This window comes from Bos indicus, chromosome X, assembly GCF_029378745.1.
Source record: "Bos indicus isolate NIAB-ARS_2022 breed Sahiwal x Tharparkar chromosome X, NIAB-ARS_B.indTharparkar_mat_pri_1.0, whole genome shotgun sequence".
NCBI classification, from domain to species: domain Eukaryota; kingdom Metazoa; phylum Chordata; class Mammalia; order Artiodactyla; family Bovidae; genus Bos; species Bos indicus.
In genome coordinates this window covers 144,049,075-144,064,366 of record NC_091789.1, presented here as the reverse complement: position 1 = coordinate 144,064,366, position 15,292 = coordinate 144,049,075, and the positions used below count along the sequence as shown (strand labels likewise).

Sequence of the window (15,292 nt, the reverse complement as noted above, 5' to 3'; positions counted from 1 at the left end):
ACTAATTATTATGACAAGTGCTAATTCAGACTCATGGAAAAGGAATGGTTGCTAGGCAATTTTCACACATGGTCAAACTGAACTTAAGAAATGCTTTCCTTACGACCTATTATCACAAAACTCCTTCAAACTCAGATCTTAGGATTAGTCAACAACTATTCAATGAATATTGAGTAAGCCCTCCATTTATGTCATTTACTAAAGAACCCAAAATATTTGCATCCATGCAGAAAAAGTCAAAGAAATGCTACAGCGCCATTTGAACTCCTCAAATAAAAATTTCAAAGTGAAACCCCAGTTATTTCTGTTTTATGATGTCCAACAGGGAGAAGTGTGCTGAGCTATTATGAAACAAGCACTGAACTTCCTATTGCGCTTCTCTGCTCTTCCCATGTGGCACAGACCTTGTGCGCACCAAGTTAGAGGATCTCAAACGCTCTGAACAGATAATCTCGAGCTGGTACTTCCCCTGTCCTATGGCACCAGCTTCTGTTCACGTTCATCCAAAATAGATTTCATTGCCAAGTTTCTCCTGGTTCTGTTGTCCAGAAACAATCAACTAAACCATGCTTTAGTCAGGGACGTTGTTGACAATGCCTGCCATCCTTTTTAAAAAATAATTCTGTTTATTTTTTGGCTGTGCTGGGTCTTTGTTGCTATGTGGGCTTTTCTCTAGCTGTGGCGAGCAGCAGCTACTCTCTGTTGCAGTGCACAGGCTTCTCACTGCAGTGGCTTCTCTTGTTGGGGATCATAGGCTGTAGGGCGGAGCATGCGCTGTAGGGCGGAGCATGGGCTATAGGGCCTGTGGGCTTCAGTAATTGCAGTTCCCAGGCTCTAGGCACAGACTGAGTAGTTGTGGACCACAGCTTTAGTTGCCCTGTGGCCTGTTCCCAGACCAGGGATCGAACTTGTGTCTCCTTCATTGGCAGGCAGATTCTTTACCACTGAGCCACCAGGGAATCCCAACACATGCCATCTTGATGGTGGGGACTTGGTAGAGTGGAAACGAAAAGAATGAAAGTTCCTAAGCTTCAGGGGCAAAGACTGACAAAAAGACTCTTGGGAGATGACTGCAGCATTTAACACCTACACATTATTATTATTATTTTTTGATGGAAGGAAAGATATTTATGTTTGGCTATAATTTCAAATTCTTATCTGGAGTGACAGGGGAGTGGAGATCTGCCAAAGTCAACATTATAGGCCATGTTTATTCCCCAAATCCTTGTTGCCCATCTTTTGGCCTTTCAGATAAATTGCCCAAATCCCCCAGGGCCCTCAGACTATCCTACTTTCTCAGTTCTGTGCTTTTAGTCATGTCTGTGTGTGTGTGGCGGGGGGGTGGTGCGGGGGGGAATATGTGTGCACATGCTTATAGGTATGTGTGTGTCAAGCTCTTACCATACGGGAGGAAATAAGGGTATTGCGTCCTACCTTGATGTCTCATGGGGTGGGTTGCACATTACTTCCTCTTCCTATTTTTTTAAATTAATTTATTTGGCTGCACTGAGTCTTAGTTGCAGCATGTGGGATCTTTAAGTTGTGACATGTGGGTTCTAGTTCCCTGACCAGGGATTGAACCTGGGCCCCCTGCATTGAGAACACAGAGTCTTAGCGACTGGGCCATCAAGGAAGTCCCTACCTCCTCTTTGTATTTTGACTCTGATGCCCCTAATCTCCATGACACTCAGTTGCTAGCAGCCACTTGGGGCCAGTGTTGTGGAAGGAATACATGTCTAGAGCTACAGTGCTTACAACATTTCCGCCAGTCAATGCCAGGGGAAGATTCTCTACCCTGCTCCCTTAATATTGCCCACATTCCTGACCTCTGACAATGGAATTGAAATGGGTCCCTCTCAGGTCGGTGGGCTATGATGCACATCACCATGGGAAAACCTGGTGAGGTCTCATAGTAACAAAATGTGGCTTGCTTTTGTCAACTCAGGATTTCCCAAATGCATTTGACTCTGAAGCCTTGTTTTCACACCAATTAACACCCAATAGAACACATTTCAAAAATCACTCATCAGATGCACTCTGATTCTTATGATGAAATGACATCTTTCTGGTAGATGACTGGCATTCTCTGCATTGTATTCTGGGGAAGTTGGTTAGATCCTTGAATTGCCTATGGCGGTGTGGGACAAAGACTTCATCTGAAAGAATCTAAGTCCCTCCTAGGGACCGAAGTCAGCCTGGCTCCTCTGTCCATGGGATTCTCCAGGCAAGAATAATGGAGTGGGTTGCCATTCCCTTCTCAAGGGGATCTTCCCGACCCAGGGATCGAACCCACAGTGCCTGCGTCTCCTGCATTGCAGGCATATTTTTTACCTCTGAGCCACCAGGGAAGCCCCTTGATACAGATAATTTGCTGCTAAATGCCTATTATTTCACACCTAATTTTGGCACCTATTTTGTGTATTTTCATTTTTTTCATGTTATGTCATTATGTTATTCAAGATAGCTTTTAAAGTCATTGTATGACCTTTTATTGCAATGTAAACTAACTCAACAGTTCTCTTTTTCCTTTTTCTGGGAGATACATACCCCTTGATGAAGAGATTCCATAGTGAAAAATACTGTCAGCTGTTGAGTAATCATGGCTATTGGCCTGTGAAGTGCTTTACTGGGCTTTTGCTCCTTGCTGGTTTACTGGGTGCTGGTGGAACAGGAGTATTTTGGTCTCTAATATACAATTTATGGAGAAGGCAATGCTCTAATATACAATATGGAGAAGGCAATGGCACCCCACTCCAGTACTCTTGCCTGGAAAATCCCATGGACAGAGGAGCCTGGTGGGCTGCAGTCCGTGGGGTCGCTAAGAGTTGGACATGACTGAGTGACTTCACTTTCACTTTCAAATGCAATTTTTTTTAAGTAGTAGACCAACTTTGTTAGGCTTAGATTGAGTAAAGAATTTTGCTTATTTAACATAATTTTAGAAAAGTGTACAAAAAACCGCTCCAAGAATGATATATTAGCGAGGCTTGAGTATATAGTCCATTATAACAATCCATTTGGATCCATTTAGTGAGTGGGAAGGAGAGAAATTAGCATTTGTTGCACATTTACCTTGAGATAGGATCTCAGTTGATATCTTTGTTAAATTATTTCATTTAATCCCTACAGGAACTGTATTCAGTTCAGTTCAGTCGCTCAGTCATGTCCAACTCTCTGCGACCCCATGAATCACAGCACGCCAGGCCTCCCTGTCCATCACCAACTCCCGGAGTTCACCCAGACTCACGTCCATCGAGTCGGTGATGCCATCCAGCCATCTCATCCTCTGTTGTCCCCTTTTCCTCCCACCCCCAATCCCTCCCAGCATCAGGGTCTTTTCCAATGAGTCAACTCTTCACATCATTTGGCCAAAGTACTGGAGTTTCAGCTTCAGCATCATTCCCTCCAAAGAAATCCCAGGGCTGATCTCCTTCAGAATGGACTGGTTGGATCTCCTTGCAGTCCAAGGGACTCTCAAGAGTCTTCTCCAACACCACAGTTCAAAAGCATCAATTCTTCGGCGCTCAGCCTTCTTCACAGTCCAACTCTCACATCCATACATGACCACAGGAACTGTATTAGGTAGGAATGAATAATCACCCTGTTTTATAGATGTCTTCATGCATTCATTCAGATCAGGCAGCTTGCTATGTCCCGGGGCCTTCATGGTGAAAACAAGATGACTGGGGGTCTTGCCCATTGGGAGCACATGAGGAAACTGTAAGCATCAGGGAGCAGCCCCAAATGCCAGCTGTCACTGCAGTTGTTGTTCAGTTGCTCAGTCATGTCCGACTCATTGCAACCCCATGGACTGCAGTACTCTGGGGTTCCCTGTCCTTCACTCAAACTCATGTCTGTTGAGTTGATGATACCATCTAACCATCTCATCCTCTACCGCCCCCTTCTGCTCCTGCCCTCAATCTTTGCCAGCATCAGGGTCTTTTTCAGTGAGTTGGCATTACTCCTGAGCAATTAGCATAGAGCCAAGGGCTTGATTCTAAAGCATATGCATCTCTTACAATGTAAAACTTGAGGCTTTCTCCCCTCTTGGGTTTTTTTTTTTTTTTTCCATGCTTCTGAATTGAAAAATCTTTATGCAGTCTGATTCAGCTTGTAGGCAAACATGTGCACTTTAAGTGATGTAAGGATGCAGAAAAGTTGCATCCAATTCTAACTTGAGGAAGGCCTGCAGTATTAAGTTTCCTGTGGCCATTCCACCCTTGACTAGAAGAGTAAAGATGGTTTACAAGTACACAGGTGCCAAAGCCCAAGGCAGACAGACAGGAACAGAGCTGTGAAGTCACGTTTTAGAGAAGAATGTTAAGTAATATGAAAACACAAATCCAAGGAACATTATGGAGTATCTACAACACCGAAGACATGTTTATAGGAGTGGCCAGCAATGTTATCACAACTGTGGATAGAGGTAGCTATTAGGAGCCCAGTTTTCTGAGTCAAAAATAGCTCTTGGACAAAGAATCACAGTTAAAAGGTGACAGTGCTAGGATTTGAACACCGGTTTCCAAATTACAGGGTCAAGGTCATTGCCTTTTTACCACATTCTGGTTGCTGGAAAAGGCAAAGGGCTCAAGAATTGACCAAGAGGATTGACAAATAGAGACAGACAGAGATGGGATGAAGAAACAGAGCGACAAGCTGCTACTGCTGCTAAGTCGCTTCAGTCGTGTCCGACTCTGTGCGACCCCATAGATGGCAGCCCACCAGGCTCCCCTGTCCCTGGGATTCTCCAGGCAAGAACACTGGAGTGGGTTGCCATTTCCTTCTCCACTGCAGGAAAGTGAAAAGTGAAAGTGAAATCGCTCAGTCGTGTTCGACTCTTAGCGACCCCATGGACTGCAGTCTACGAGGCTCCTCCGTCCATGGGATTTTCCAGGCAAGAGTACTGGAGTGGGGTGCCATTGCCTTCTCTGAGAGCGACAAGGGCTCCTGGCAAATTTTTACAGGTAGTACGCATTCAAACTTGATGGAAGTTTAAACTTTTCATAAGTAGTATGCCAAGTTTCTTATGGATTTAGTGAAGAGTTTTGCTTATTTAACATCATGTTAGCAAAGTGCACATACAATCACACCAAAAATTATGTAGTAGTGAGGCTTGAGAATAGTGTATTGGATTGGTCAATAAGGTCATTTGGGTGTTTCCATAAGCTGTTATGGAATAAGCCACAGGAACTTTCTGGCAAACCCTATATATGATAAAATTCATTTGTGGAAAGAGCAGTGGGTCACAATTCTATGCTTGATGAGATGGGCCTGTGAGAGGTAGAGTTGAATGGGTCCAGGTAGGACCTGCTGGGTCAAAGGGAGATGCCATGTAGGCATCCATGCTCCTGTTGTGTTAGACTTCAAATGCAGATCTTCTTCCAGAACATTCTATCTTAACTGTTATGGGGCCATGTTCTCTCTCCTGCTAGCTGAGAATTTATCCATGTTAGACTGGCCCAGATTTTTAGGAAGTGCTGAGAAATGCAACTCATACTAGCCATTTCATCTGGACATTGCACAGTTTATAGCTGGAGAAAAGAACTAGTGGATCCCAGTTGGAAACCATGATGTAAGTGTAAATGCTGTCTACTTGAGTGTCCCGGGTACACTGGAGTATTAGTGCTGTTTGCAGTTTTTTTAACTTTAGCTTGAATATTTCAGGCACCTGGAGGCAGTCCAGATGAGAGCAGTGGAGACAATTAAACACTTGGAACTGACGAGTCCTGAGGAAAGAAGCTGGCTGCCTTTGGAGGAGGGAGGAGATCATTTTAAGGATATAAAAGGGATGATAACCAGCTGTTATCCACGTTCATTGGCAGAGATAAGTATCTAACCAGTCGCAGAGGAAATCTCAAACAGAAGAAAGAACACAAAGAAACCGGCTGGATACTAGACTAGAGCCATAAAGAGACTATACCCTCCTCCCATTGAAGGGATACTGGAAGCGGAAATACCACTGCTGACCTCTGTGTGGTATTTTGAGCATCAGCACAGTGTGCAATATAAGCAAACCCTCAATAAACTGAAGTTTTCTTTCTCTTTCCCTGAAGAAATTCAGGTCAGAAGATGGTAAGTATTTTTTTGCCCTAGGCCAAGGGCTGGCAAAGTCCAGTGTGTGTGCTAAGTCACTTCAGCTGTGTCCAACTCTCTGCAACACGGACTGTAGCCCACCAGGCTCCTCTGTCCATGGGATTTTCCAGGCAAGAATACTGGAGTGGGTTGCCATGCCCTCCTCCAGGGGATCTTCCCAACCCAGCGATCAAACCCACATTTCCTGCATTGGTAGGCGGGTTCTTTACCACTAAGCGCCACCTGGGAAGCCCTGGCTGAGGGCCAGATCTGACCTGCTGCCTGTTTTTGCCAGTAGTCTTATTGGAACACGCCATTGCCCGTTCATTTGCATCTATACTAGGCTGCTGGAGACCTATCATGGCTGAGTTGAGTAGTTGTCATGGGGACGAGATAACCTTCATAGCTGAACATATTTACTCTGGTCCTTTATAAGCAGAGTTTGCAGAGCCCTGCTGCTGGATAAAGATCAGGAAGAAGGAGCTGTCTGGGGTCTTCCAGGGATAGGCTTCAATTATTGCTTTGGATAAAGGTGAGTTGACTCTGAAAATTCCACTGAATGAAAAGTCAATGTCAATGGCATTGGCTGGAGATGTCATGCATTTAGGTGGCATGAGGTGCTTTTCTTGGGCTCCCCAAGAATTGCTATAGGTGTTTGCATCAGTGAAGGCGAGCAATTTTATGCCTATCAAGTATGTGCACTGAAGGTGCAGTGACCCCTGTCAGTTTCACTGCTGAGCTGTCCTTTCAAATCACGTAATGTTTATGTCCCCCACCATAGAATAAAGATTTCCAAAGGAGGTGGTATGAAGTTGACAGTTGGGTCTTCTCTCTCCCACATGAGTTGGTCTCGACCTTTGAGGAGAGGCAAAGCTTCTCAACCAAATAAAAACAGCACTCACAGAGAACAACACCTGGGTGGTTTTAAAAACTAGATAAGCCTTGAGATGGAAGAAAAGATTCCCTTTTATGTTTTGGTGTTCATTTTGATTCTTTGTTATCAAGTATATGATAAGATCAGGTCTGAGAGTCACAGTAAATGCAGTTTTGTGCCATCCTAAGCTTTCTTCCCCAGTAAAAGAAGGCAGATTTTATTCTTTCTAACTTGCAGGCTCTTGTTTCTAAGGCCTTGAACTCCCGGCTGATACTGAAAAGGCTTTGACAGGTCAAAGGGAAGCATTTTGAGCTGGAACAAAGCAACTCAAAGCCTCTATTCTCTCTGGTACCCAGCCTTGAAAATGCAAACAAAAGCAAGGCAGGGCAAGGCCAACCAATCACAGTCCAGACACGGGAGCCCAGGCACTGAGAATTTCCCAGTAGCCCCTGCACTCACCTCTCAGTGATATTCTTAGCGGTCTGTAGGAAACGCGCGTGATCATTCTCCTTCAGAGAGTGTTCTGCTTGGGAGATGAGTGATGCCGACCGCTCGATGCACTGTTTGCAGTTTGCAATCTGCTGAGCCAGTTTGCGAAGCCTCATCACCTGGAACAAAAGAGGCACAGAGATGGTTGGTTACCCGGGTGGGCTTGCTTAGTGAAAATGCATTGTGCTGGACTCTCGCAGTGTGCGAGTTCGGTTGTGTGCGAGTCATCCTTCACTAAAAGTGCAAAAGGGAGGCAGAGAAAGCTGTGAACCCCAGTCATGGCACTCTTGTCTGAGCTATTCTTTATCTTCTTGGAGAAGTGTCACTAATTTGTTTCAGGAGGAAGCCCTGAATTGCGAATTGCTTCCCTGTTAATGGGGAAAAAAGGTGTTGCCCAGTGTGAGTTAGAGGGTCACTGGGCCTCTTCCCTCAGCTATTCTAACACAATGACTGTAAGATCACAGGGAACCCTGGAACTTTCTCTATCATATGTTTTCAGCCAATGAGAAAATAAAACATCGCTGTAGGTGCAAAACGTGTGGCTTAAGTCAAATCAAAAGTTCTTTGCCATCCATGTAATAAAATGGTGATGTAAACACATTAGATAGTACTATTTCCCACACTATTGCAAACTCATGTGTTAAATTAACAGAAAGGGAGCATTTTTTCCATTGATTAATATTTTTCCTGTTCCACAGATGAGAGAAAGCCAAAAAAAGCACAGCTGGGCCATTTCCCCTCACCGGGAACGTCATTTCCAGGCACTTTGTGCTTGCTTGATAACTAAAACTATTTTGATAAGCAGTTCCCAGTCCGGATAAAAATGCTCATTTGGTTCCAGTCTCCATTCCAACTTCTGATTCCGTCTTGCTTGAAAACGACCCTCAAACATAACTGACCATCACCTCGGGGCAGGCTGCGATAAGTCCATGGTAACCCACTTGACCGGTTGCGCTGGTGTTTGGAGTGTGCTGGGAGATGAAGCCCTCTGGCCAGAAGCCAGGGGAAAATGAGAGTGCTAATTGGAACAGCAGTGCACCCTGTGTGCGCGGGCCCCCGCCCCCCCCAGCTCAAGTCTACACAGCCTGGGACAGGTCTTGGCCGGCTTTCTGATCATTCTGGAATGGAAAACAGCCTGGGGTGAAAGGGTAGGGAGGAGGCCAGTTCATCTGTCTTGCAGACAAGGCTGGCTTGGGTTCCCTCCAGAATTCCTGCTAACTCCAAGAAATTCCTCCTTTCTCCAAGTCATCATTATCATCCCCGTGCAAGTCTAATCGAAGTAAAGGAAGGAAGGAGATGTCAGAACTCGAGGCCTCTGAGGACTGTCCAATTTCAGCTCTGTTGTACCAGAGCAGACAAAGGAAATGAATGCTGAACTGTGAGGCGGCAGCCACAAGATTGCAGGCAAGAGTGAGATTCTTGAAAGTCAAGGGTTAGAGAAATGAAGTGTCAAAACTCTGGGGCATAGAGTATGTTATCTTAAGCCCGGTAAAAGATTTACCACATTATATATAATTACAGTGACCATCACTGCCGATTAACTGTGTTTGTTAGTTGAATAAAATGACACTTATCGTACACCAAATAGAATTTAGCTTCTAACAGCATTATATCCAGAGGTAAAGCTCAGAAAGGCATCGAGTCCAATTCAAGATGTTGGAACACATCCAGAAGAAATTGTCAGAGGAAGGAATACTTAATCACAAGTTACATGGTAGAACTGAAGGTATTTAGTATAGTTCTAACAGCAACAAAACAAATAAGGTCCAAGTATTCCTTTTGAATAACTTCATGTCCTTTCAGTATACGTTGTAGTGATCACACAGATTACAAATGGAAAAATGCTTGACCTGCACTTTCTTCTTAAAAAAAAAAAACAAAAAAACACAAAATTCTGTCATGATGCTGGAAATTCAAAGTGACATAAGAAGAAAAGGAAAAAGGTCCTAAATCATGCATAAGTTGAATTCAAGCCAAAATGAGAGCCGCCTTAGAAAATATACAAATGTTTTACAGAAGACAACTTGGTTTAATTTTAATTTTACTCTGTGTAGAATTCCATCTGATAGACCAGACCGGAGCTTTATAAGCCTGGTGTGCACAAGAATCAGTTGGGGATCTCTTAAAGAAAACCTGTAAATGTCTGGGCCAACATTTCGAAATCCTAGGTGAGGAGTTATAATTGGCGGGCTGTGGGAATCTGCATTTTAACAAGCAATAATGTTTTTTGATCTGCAGGTGATGAATCACCAGAATGGATGGGATTAGCATTTAAAAAAACTAAATGAAAGAGGAGAGGAGAAAAGATAGTAGCAGAGTGCATTCCTTGTAGAAAGGGTAAGTTGGGTTTGGTAAAACTTACTTCTCTATGTGTCCGTGTGTGTCGGTGCTGGGTTTGATGTATTTTTTACTGTGGGTTTCAGTAAAAAAGAAAGAAAAAAGAAAAGAAAACCACTTTCCTAAGTTAGTTCACAAACTATGGTCTATGGACCATATCCAGCACAAAACCTGTTTGTGTAAATAAAGTTTTATTGGCACAGGGCCACATGTATGTGTTTATGAATCATTTATGGCTGCTTTCACACTACCATTTCTCACTATACCAGCAGTGAGCAGTAATGACAGAGCCTACAGGTCACAACTGAAAATATTTATTATACCTGGCCCTTTACAAAGTTTGCTGACCTAAATGATTCTAATCGGATGGCCATGATTTGGATCACATTATAATGAAGCACCGTCCTACATGGTACCACACTTCAGGATCAGACACTGAGTATTTAGCAAAATACGAATGCCTTCATTAGAAAACACCATTTAAAATATATTACTTAAATTTTTTTTTCCAAGTTGGCAGTGTTCTTTATTCCTTGGGGAAGTGTGACTGAATGTTGTAATTTGTGGAGTTCACTTCCACAGTCATCATGGAAATACTTTGTTGGAATCTCCTTTTACTGGGGATATAGGCCTATTTATATCAATTTACTTGCTGTTTATTTTACCTTACAAATGCTTTTTAAAGTGGCCCTTTATTTTTCTTTATATTTTAAGTGCTTTTATTATCTACATAGGGTTCTCACCCCAAAATTGTTTGGTTCAAACCATTGAGTCTCAATTAACAGAAGTATCTTAACTGACAATAAGGACTGTACTGAGCATTTTTATAAGGCTATACAAAAGCCCTGACATGGACTCCAAGGTAATTACCAGCAATTTGGGAGACTGAGAGCACATAAAAGTAGTGATGAGAAGGGACCCCCTTTTGTTTTTAGCTGCAGCTTTCTCAGATATGTGTCTGAACATAAATAGTTTGCTTAACCTGGAGTCTGCTGTCAGCTTTTCATGTGTTGATGTGTGGATGTGAAATTTATCCCCTTCTGCTGAAGAAATAAGCCAGCTCTTTCTTGGGGAGTCTCAGAGCTTGAGACTCTTCGTCAGTACAAGTATAAAGGCTGTTGAGCTGTTATTTCTAAGAAGGTGCAATGGTCTGAGGGAAGGAATTACCAGTCTGTGCTAATGGGTAACAGCATCATCTGATTGGCAGCCTTCCCCAGCCCCTCCCAGCGCCCCCCACCCCCACTGTGGTTGGAGGATATGCAGTGAGTTTGTTTTCTCTGGGTCTAGGGCATTATGACTGGCACTAAATTCGGAGGCAAAGTCAAGAGGTGGGTCAGATTAACCTTTGTGGGCTCCATGATTCTGCTTTAGCTCCTCACTTCTGAGTGCTGGTCCGAGTGCTTCTCTGGATTGCATTTCTTCAGACTTCCCACCCTGGACACCCTCACTGGGCCCCAAGCCCATACTTGGAGATGCTGGGCAGGGAGTTGGCATGCATGCTCATCTTTTCTTCAAAATGTCTCTCTGACACCCAATTCCCTGGCCAGGGACTTAGTCACTGTGAATTCCCAGGTTAGGGATGAACTAGTCCTTGGACATGTGCCAAGGTAGTAACTCAATGGAGAGCTGAACTGGGCCTTCATCTTTCTTCTGAGATCACATCCCTGGGCAAACATGCATTTTTAAGAAGGGATATACCTCAAAAGTACAGTTTTTCAAGTCATATGACCAATGTTGCCATACATAGCACCAGCGTTAGCAAATGTCAGTGTTTTCATCATATTAGCATAGGATTTTTCAGAAGGCAGTAAAATATTATTGACGACATTGAAGCCCTTGAACGTCCCTCCCTAATTCATGTCTCTCTCTAGAGGAAAACACACTTCTGATGACTCCCAAACATGCTAATATGTTTGCCTCAGTAGTGTATGCAATTTTTTGTAGTTCATCAAACTGTATATAATATTTCTTATTCTCTATGAATCATTATAAACCTTGCTTCTCTTTCTGTGACTCATCCATGTAAATATGTATCACCCCCAGTTCATTGCTTTTAATTTCTGAAGACTGTTTCATGGTATAAATACACAAGTTCAGTTCAGTCACTCAGTTGTGACCAACGCTTTGCAACCCCATGGACTGCAGCACACCAGGCCTCCCTGTCCATCACCAACTCCCAGAGCTTGCTCAAACTCATGTCCATCGAGTCATGAGTGATGCCATCCAACCATCTCATCCTCTGTCACCCCCTTCTCCTCCTGCCCTCAATCTTTCCCAGCATCAAGGTCTTTTCCAATGAGTCAGTTCTTTGTATCAGGGGGCCAAAGTACTGGAGCTTCAGCATCAGTCCTTCCAATGAATATTCAGGACTGATTTCCTTTAGGATTGACTGCTTTGATCTCCTTGCTGTCCATGGGACTCTCAAGAGTCTTCTCCAACACCACAGTTCAAAAGCATCTGTTCTTTGGTGCTCAGCCCTCTTTATGGTCCAGCTTTCACATGCATACATGATTACTGGAAAAACCTGGTATTCCCATCTCTGTAAGAATTTTTCAGTTTGTTGTGATCCACACAGTCAAAGGCTTTAGTATAGTCAATAAAGCAGAAGTAGATGTTTTTCTGGAATTCTCTTGCTTTTTCTATAATCCATTGGATGTTGGCAATTTGATCTCTGGTTCCTCTGCCTTTTCTAAATCCAGCTTGAACATCTGAAAGTTCTCAGTTCACATACTGTTGAAGACTGGCTTGGAGAATTTTGAGTATTACATTGCTAGCGTGTGAAGTGAATGCAGTTGTGTGGTAGTTTGAACATTCTTTGGCATTGCCTTTCTTTGGGATTAGAATGAAAACTGACCTTTTCCAGTCCTGTGACCACTGCTGAGTTTTCCAAATTTGCTGGCATATTGAGTGCAGCACTTTTACAGCATCATCTTTTAGGACTTGAAATAGCTCAGCTGGAGTTCCATCACCTCCCCTAGCTTTGTTCATAGTGATGCTTCCTAAGGCCCACTTGACTTCAGACTCCAGGATGTCTGGCTCTAGGTGAGTGATCACACCATCGTGTTTATCTGAGTCATGATGATCTTTTTTATATAGTTCTTCTATGTATTCTTGCCACCTCTTCTTAATATCTTCTGCTTCTGTTAGGTCCATATCTTTTCTGTCCTTTATCGAGCCCATATTTTCATGAAATATTCCCTTGGTATCTTTAATTTTCTTGAAGAGATCTCTAGTTTTTCCCATTCTGTTGTTTTCCTCTGTTTCTTTGCATTGATCACTTATAAGTTCGTTGTCATAAAACAGCTTTACTGAGATACAGGTAATATAGAAGAAACTGCACATAGTTCAAGTACAAATCAGATTAGTTTTCAAATATGTGTAAACCCATGAAAGAGTCCCCATTTTCAAGGTAATGAATATATATATATATATATATATGTATGTATGTATCATACCCCCAATTCTCTTCCTGCACCTTTGTCATTTATCCTGCCCACCCCTCTGTCACTCATACTTAAGCATTCACTGATTTGTTTTCTGCCACTGTAGCTAATTAGAAAGAGTTGTTTCTGGAATTCTGTATGAATATACTCATGCAGTATATACTATTTTCTGTCTGGCTTTTTTCACTCATGATTCATGTTGTCACATGGGCTTCCTTGCTGAATAGCGTTGTATGGAAATGCCACTAATCATTTCTGTATTCATCTATTGATAGCCTTTGGGTCATTTGCAGTCAAGGGCTATTGTTGTTGTTTAGTCATTAAGCTGCGTTTGACGCTTGCAACGCCATGGACTGTAGCCTACCAGGCTCCTCTGTCCATGGGATTTCCCAGGCAAGAATGCTGGGGTGGTTTGCCATTTCCTTCCCTAGGGAATCTTCCTAAACAAGGGATCTCCTCCATCTACATTGGCAGGTGGCTTCTTCACCACTAGTGCCACCTGGAAAGCTATTATCCTTAATATTACCATGAAAATTCATGTCCAAGTTTTATATAAACATCTGCTTTCATTTTTCTTGGTAAACACCTAAAATGGCTGGCTGGAAGGGTACGTGTATATTTAACTACTGAAGAAACTGTCAAACAGTTTTCTAAAATACAGTTTCCATTCTTAGAACCGTGTGTGAGTTACAGTTAATCCACATTCTTACCAGCACTTGGGATAGTCCATCTTTTTAATTCAACCGTCCTAAGAGGTAAGTAGTTGTATCTCACTGAAGTTTTACTTTGCATTTCCTTAATGACTTAATGATTTTGACCATCTTTTCATGTGCTTATTTGCCATCCTGATACCTTCTTTGGTAAAGTAGCTATTCAAATCTTTTATCTGTTTTGGTGAAGGGGTCATCTATTTCCTTAATCATGAGTTTTGAAAATCTGTTATATATTCCAGATACACGTACTTGGTTAAATAAATCATTTATAAGTATTTTTTCCTAATGTGTGGTTTGTCTTTACATTCACTTAAGAGTGCCTTGAGAAGTTACTTTTGATAATATAAAATGTATAATTATCTCTTTAGTGTGTAAATATTTTTTTTTTTGTTTTTGCCACTGTATATAATCTTGGGCCAACCCAACGTCACTAAGATTTCCTCCTGTGTTTTCTCTTCTAGAGTCTTCATAGTTTTTACATTTAAGTATATGACCCATGTATATTTAATTTTTGTATTTAGTGTGAAGTACAGATCAAGTTACCTATTCTTATGTGTAGAGTCTCCCCCTGTGGAGGCTGAAACTCAGCTTCCAAAATTGCCTGAGTTTTCTTTGCAACTTCAGTGTAGATATTTTCCCCTCCAAAACTTCTAATTTGTTGCTTTTATATCTATTTTTTCTTATTTCCTATCTTCCTTTTTGTGGTTTCACAACTTTCTGCTCTTCTAAGATAGAAGTTATTCCTCTATGGATCTCTTTGAACATCTAAATATTTTCCCATCAAATTCCTTTCATCTGAGGTGAGAAAATGTCTTCGTTGATTTTGTTGGGGGTGTTTTAGAAATTCAAGATGTCTTTATATGCTTTGGAATTGCGGTTTGGGTTTCAGTTTTCAAAGGGCAGCAGTCATTCGTAAGTTTTTCCTCCCTCACTCACCTGGCTTAGCCTACCCTGTCTGTCTTAGTCACCCTCACCTCATCCTTGGGGTCCTCATGCAGGAATCTTGCAGGAATCTTGTATTATCTCTGCATTGCTGAGGCTCTCGCATTTTGTGTAGGCATCAGAAACAGTAAGTGCAGAGCCAGGCTCCAACCCAACCGACTTGCTCCAGACTCCCAGGCCTGAAGTTTGCCAAAAGCTCTGACCCAAGGTGGAGGCTGGCAAGAAACTTTTCTCAGTCCCTTTCAGTGAGCTGAGAAGCCTATCTCGTTTGGGGCCCAGCTATGTGTTTCTTTGCTTTTCTCTTTGACTACGTTCTGGATCACAGACACATTCAGGGCAGAGTGGGTACACCAGAGCATGAAGCCCACGTATCATCATGGCTGGAACTGGGGACACCCTTTCGCTACTTTGATCTAGTTTAT

The 15,292-nt window shown here is 42.6% G+C and overlaps 1 protein-coding gene across 4 annotated transcripts in view; it reads right to left on the bottom strand.

Moving 5' to 3' along the window:
• The window catches only part of MID1 (midline 1), a 277,769-nt gene that overhangs the window by 34,594 nt on the left and 227,883 nt on the right, over positions 1 to 15,292 (bottom strand). For all 4 annotated transcript variants that reach the window (XM_019955845.2, XM_070784329.1, XM_019955846.2 and 1 more), the window contains exon 5: positions 7,406 to 7,554. In XM_019955845.2, the coding sequence (XP_019811404.1) occupies positions 7,406 to 7,554 (149 nt within the window). The remainder of the gene's footprint in view (positions 1 to 7,405; positions 7,555 to 15,292) is intronic.